General features: G+C 34.9%; 1 protein-coding gene across 2 annotated transcripts in view; it reads left to right on the forward strand.

Annotated features, from left to right (window-relative positions):
* Window positions 1-2,823: 2,823 nt before the first annotated feature.
* The window catches only part of LOC110461504 (cyclin-F-like), a 30,105-nt gene continuing 27,654 nt past the window's right edge, over window positions 2,824-5,274 (forward strand). Inside the window, exon 1 of one of the 2 annotated variants that reach the window (XM_021514989.1) lies at window positions 2,824-2,933. In XM_021514989.1, coding sequence (XP_021370664.1) covers window positions 2,927-2,933 — 7 coding nt within the window. In that variant the 5' untranslated portion in view covers window positions 2,824-2,926. Of the gene's footprint in view, window positions 2,934-3,556; window positions 3,852-5,274 lie in introns of those variants that run through there. The other variant, XM_021514988.1, reaches the window with a different exon arrangement.

The following is a 5,274-nucleotide window of genomic DNA, read 5'->3' on the forward strand; positions in this document are numbered from 1 at the left end:
TTATCGATATAGACCTCATGTTTCCCTGTCCTAACAGTGGTGTAAAATTATCAATATAGACCTCATGTTTCCTTGTCCTAACAGTGGTGTACAATTATCGATATAGACCTCATGTTTCCCTGTCCTAACAGTGGTGTAAAATTATCAAAGAAATTAATTTCTTAAAAAAGGTAGTAGCAAAACACATAGGCTGAGACAGAAAACGTATTGTTTAAAATTATTTTGGTAAAACAGATTGCACACGACTGGCTGTGTCGTCTCTTCACGTCAAAGTAAAGTCTTCTGGTGAAGGAAATCTAATTATAAGACTGGCGTTTAGATCAAAGACATTCTTCACCGTAGACCGTCATGATTTTAAACATTAATTACATCTTTATAAGCACATAGAGGCATATGAATCAGAATTCATAATCAATTATTCTGACTAAAATATATGTTCTCAAGGGAGTGACAAATAGATATCATATAAACAGGTTACACTAGCACGGTCAGTACCTCTAGTCATTCGCTATTGTTGTTCATCTGTATTTCAAGAAGATGTTTTATCGTGGTATGGTTAATTCAAGTGTCGACATTGCAATATATACTATAAAACACCTTTTATACGGGTGTAAAGGGGTCCAGGGGCTGATCTGGGGAGACATTAATACAGAATCGTGAAGTGACCTTAATTATGATGAATTACGAGTTGTTGGTTAATGATTGTTCTTCTACTCTTTGTGCTACTATAGAATAAACAGTACACTCAGTTTTCGTTCAGTGTATCACATCATATCTGTCAAACCTTAGACATTAGGTTAATTGGGATGTCCAACGACACAAGTATCAATGTACTCCATATGATCATACCAGTTCCTACTTTTAAAAATCAAAACGATTCACATTTAAAAAAAAAATAAAAATCTATACCTGAACCTATATGGAATTTAATAAAGTTTGAACTGGTTAAGGAGAGCGAGTAAGGTGTGTTTTTATCGTTCTAAGTAATCATCTTTCCCTTGTTATCCTACTGTCTATTATATCTATACGTAATATAATAAGTTTATCCATATACAAATAATAATAATATTTATTCAGGTAAAAGGCAAATAATACACGTATATCACATTTTGCAGATTGGACATAAATATATCTATTATCACAGATGTTATTTATAAGTTATTTATGCCATAAAACTAGTAATCAGTCAGGTGTTAAAACTGGATTGGATTAGATTAATTTAGGCCTTTACCCGGGATGACCCATAAAGCCACAGTGGGGGTCCCTTAGATCTAAACAAATCGATTCATAAAATAGTTACATAATTATATAGTATATATTCAATTATATTGATAATTTGATAAGACTCTAAGACACTTCTTTTATATTTTTTTTTTTAGATATAAAATGTTACATGTGCCATAGGCTATAATCAATAAAATAATGCTGGTAATGGAATGATATAGAGATTAACAATATATTGGAATTTTAACAATCAAAGATATATATATATATATATATAGTATTAACTTAAAATGTTCCCTGCCAAAGGGCTGGTGATTGGACCAATCCCTACCGACCAAACTCTCGGACATTAACGTACATTAATATAATTGATTGACAAGTACTGGTAGATAACTTAATACTAATACAAATCTCACACAACATACAAAATGGAATGTAAATCGGTTATCTCAGGAAAACACTGTTATAAGCCTTTCTAGTCTGTTGTCTCGTCCTTTTTATAATGCATGCGGGCAATAGGCCTATGTGGTTTTTTCCCGATAAGTATTGAGAAATTGCATGCTTCTTCTTCCATTTACTACGGCAGATCTCATAGATATGAGTGCAGTTGCCGCATTTTTAGGTGTCCTTGGAGGTGGCATTAATGTTTTTGGTTATTTTATGATAAGATAAAACTATATACATGCATGATAAGAGTTAATGTAGAGTTTTTTTAGGATGATATGCAGACAGAGCTGATTTGAAATGGTTCAAGTCAGGTGACTGGGCGGCTATATCTTCGGGCAGAGAAATCCATGTACTAATAGTTCGGGGAAAAAATGAATTTCGATATTTGTCCGCCGGAATTAGTAGAAATTTGTTGGAGTTTGTGGGCTCCCCTAGTTCTGCGGTCTGACACTTTACATAATCATTAGGGGAGATGGCTTCATTGTAACCCCTGCTTTTGCTCGTCTCTGTGCAAGTGGTTCCCAGTTTAGTGATTGTACCATGCTGGTGACACTTCCAGGTTCACGGGTCCTGTAGTTGTTTATATAGACATATCGAGCAGCCCTACGTTGGACGGTTTCCAACAGTACAATGTTTTCTGTGGTGTATGGGTCCCAACATGTAGAGGCCTACTCGATAGTCGGTCTCACTAGAGTGGCATACAGAGTAATGTACAGTAACTACGTCACCGGAAAATTACTTGATTTTCCTTCGCTTCCTCGCTCACTTATTCAAAAATAGAATTAAATATAGTTCAAGTTAACTATTTTTGAAATACAAAAATATAGCCTTATTACATAAGAAAGAATAGAAAGAACTTAGATAAAATTGTCATGCTGTTAATCTTATTATGGATTACAACAATTACAGTTGCTTCGGAGCTCGGTAATGTCCTGTCTGTTTTCGTAGAAAGAAGCATTCGTGGCGATACATGTCCCTTAGATGTCTTTTCCAAGGTCTTTCCCGTCACGGGTTTACCTGTGAAGTACATTAGTAGCTTACTTATGCCTGACCGTTATCAATGACAAGAAAAGGTAACTCACTTCCTATCGTTTACAAACGATGGGTAAATTGACCAATCAGCGTTAAGCTCTCCAGCATGGTTCAGTTGACTCCACAACATTGGGTGCAGCAGTATCAGGCTGTTGCTGGTGCTAATTCAATTATCCCTCCTTTAAATGAATTTATTAAGTTTTAAGCCAAGTGACCAACAAAAATGAAAGGTATGTACACAGTTTTCTCACAAATATTCCGAATATACTTATGATGTGTGTTTTTATTCTTAGTTTGAGCAGGTAAGTAACCTAACGGTTTCAGGTCAAAATGATGGGTGGCGGTTAATTCGAAGTCGGGATGATCAAACTTTTGTTTCTTTTACTGTTATCTTCCATGTAAGAATTTTCCAGTGAAAGTGTCTTTGTTGAAGAGTGGTTATTTCTTTTACGTCAATAGGACTTTGTAATTGTGTGTTGGTAGTCCTAGGCCTAATTGATTCTGTCAGTTTGAAATCGTATTTTGAAGACAACCAGGATTTATACACTCGAGTGCAACCTTCACAACAAAGCTGTTTTCTTGAATATGCAGCTAGGCCCTATTCTGTCGTTTCGTTTCTGGAAAATTTTGTGTTTTCATTTTTAATCATCTTGGATGATTTCAAATTAGTAGGATATGATTCTATCTAATCATTTTTCAAATACTGACGCCGGAGGAAACCAGTGACTGCGAGGAATCCCCAACACTATTATCCTACTCACGGCAAACATAGACCCGTTATCGTGATATATACTGAATACTGATTTTACATTCTTCGATACAATAACAATATTATAAATCATATATGTTCAGACTTGTAATTCAGGAGTTAAATCGTCGTTTTCCACCGACAGGTCACGAAACATGTTTTCGACATGGATTTTGATTGGTTCATTGGTTCGACATGTACACGCTTGTTTACATTTTTAACCAATCATTATCGGGAATGCCCTTGCTGTTACTAAAAATAGGATAAGCATATGTTGTATCGAAGCGGAGTAAGATACGCGATGTCGAAAGCTAGGCATATCTGACGTTTTTCATTCTGTCAGAGAATTATTCATGGAAGCACCAAGAAATTTAGGAAGTCATGAGTTTCGTTTCTTTCTGTAAGTATAATTTTGTTCAAAACGTCGATCAATCTACTAAATGTGATGTTGAAGCAGTTTTGACAGTAACCAACATGTTCAGACATCTGATAAATTCAGGAGATGACAGCGTTACCTGTGAAGTTCTGACTTGACTTAATTATAAGCATACAGTACAATGTTTATGTTAGTTTGTTAATTGATACTTTATATTGTAGTAATTGGGGTGGGTAATACTGCACATTACCAATATATTATATTTCTCTATCAATATATTAGAATAGTAAGTTCTTATCTATAATATGTCAACCTTTCCTCTTCCCATCTAAACCCTCTTCTGACATCAATCTTCAAATTGTTGGAAGTTGGTCAGTACCCTGTAGAAGTAGAAGTATCAGTAACTGAGCTACTAAACAAATATCCATAAGGCATACAATTAAGAATTTCTGGATAATTGATTAAAAACCCAAAAAGAGCATAACTGTTGTGAATGCTTATAAAGAAATACCAGTGTTCTCATAAAGATTTGAAATAGGTGGTTTATTCACATTTGATGTTGTTATACTTCATCTTTATTGTGTGTCTGATTGGATGATATTGATGATATGACAGGACGATAAAAGATCATGTCATCCTCACTCGCTCCATTCTCCTCCCATCATATTTGCCTCTCTAAAACAAATTGACAAGACTGAAGCAGACGACAGCAATGAGGCGTCTACGCAATCATCTTTCTTTACTAATTGGATTATTGGTGTTTTTTTCGGCATAATGCCGTTAGTGTAGGGAAGTGTGATTCTTTGCCGCATGGAACATGCTTAATCTGCGAGAAACAAAAAAATGTGTTTCCCTACAACAAGTAAATGTATAATATTGACCTTTATATATCAATATCTATTCTGAAAAATAAATAGCTGGTTCAAAGTTGATGAATAGCAGGCAGCTTTTGCCGGCAACTTGTTTTCAATGAGAACATTTAAGAAACATTGTTCATATAAAGTGTGATTATCCCTGGACATTTTACTGTGATTATCCCTGGACATTTTACTGTGATTATCCTTGGACATTTTACTGTCATTATCACTGGACATTTTACTGTCATTATCCTTGGACATTTTACTGTCATTATCCTGGACATTTTACTATCCCTGGACATTTTACTGTCATTATCCCTGGAAATTTTACTATCATTATCCCTGGACATTTTACTGTCATTATCCCTGGACATTTTACTGTCATTATCCCTGGACATTTTACTATCATTATCCCTGGACATTTTACTATCCCTGGACATTTTACTGTCATTATTCCTGGACATTTTACTGTCATTATCCCAGGACATTTTACTATCATTATCCCTGGACATTTTACTGTGATTATCCCTGGACATTTTACTGTCATTATCCCTGGACATTTTACTGTGATTATCCCTGGACATTTTACT

Source organism: Mizuhopecten yessoensis, unplaced genomic scaffold (genome assembly GCF_002113885.1).
Source record: "Mizuhopecten yessoensis strain PY_sf001 unplaced genomic scaffold, ASM211388v2 scaffold10629, whole genome shotgun sequence".
In the NCBI taxonomy this organism is placed as follows: domain Eukaryota; kingdom Metazoa; phylum Mollusca; class Bivalvia; order Pectinida; family Pectinidae; genus Mizuhopecten; species Mizuhopecten yessoensis.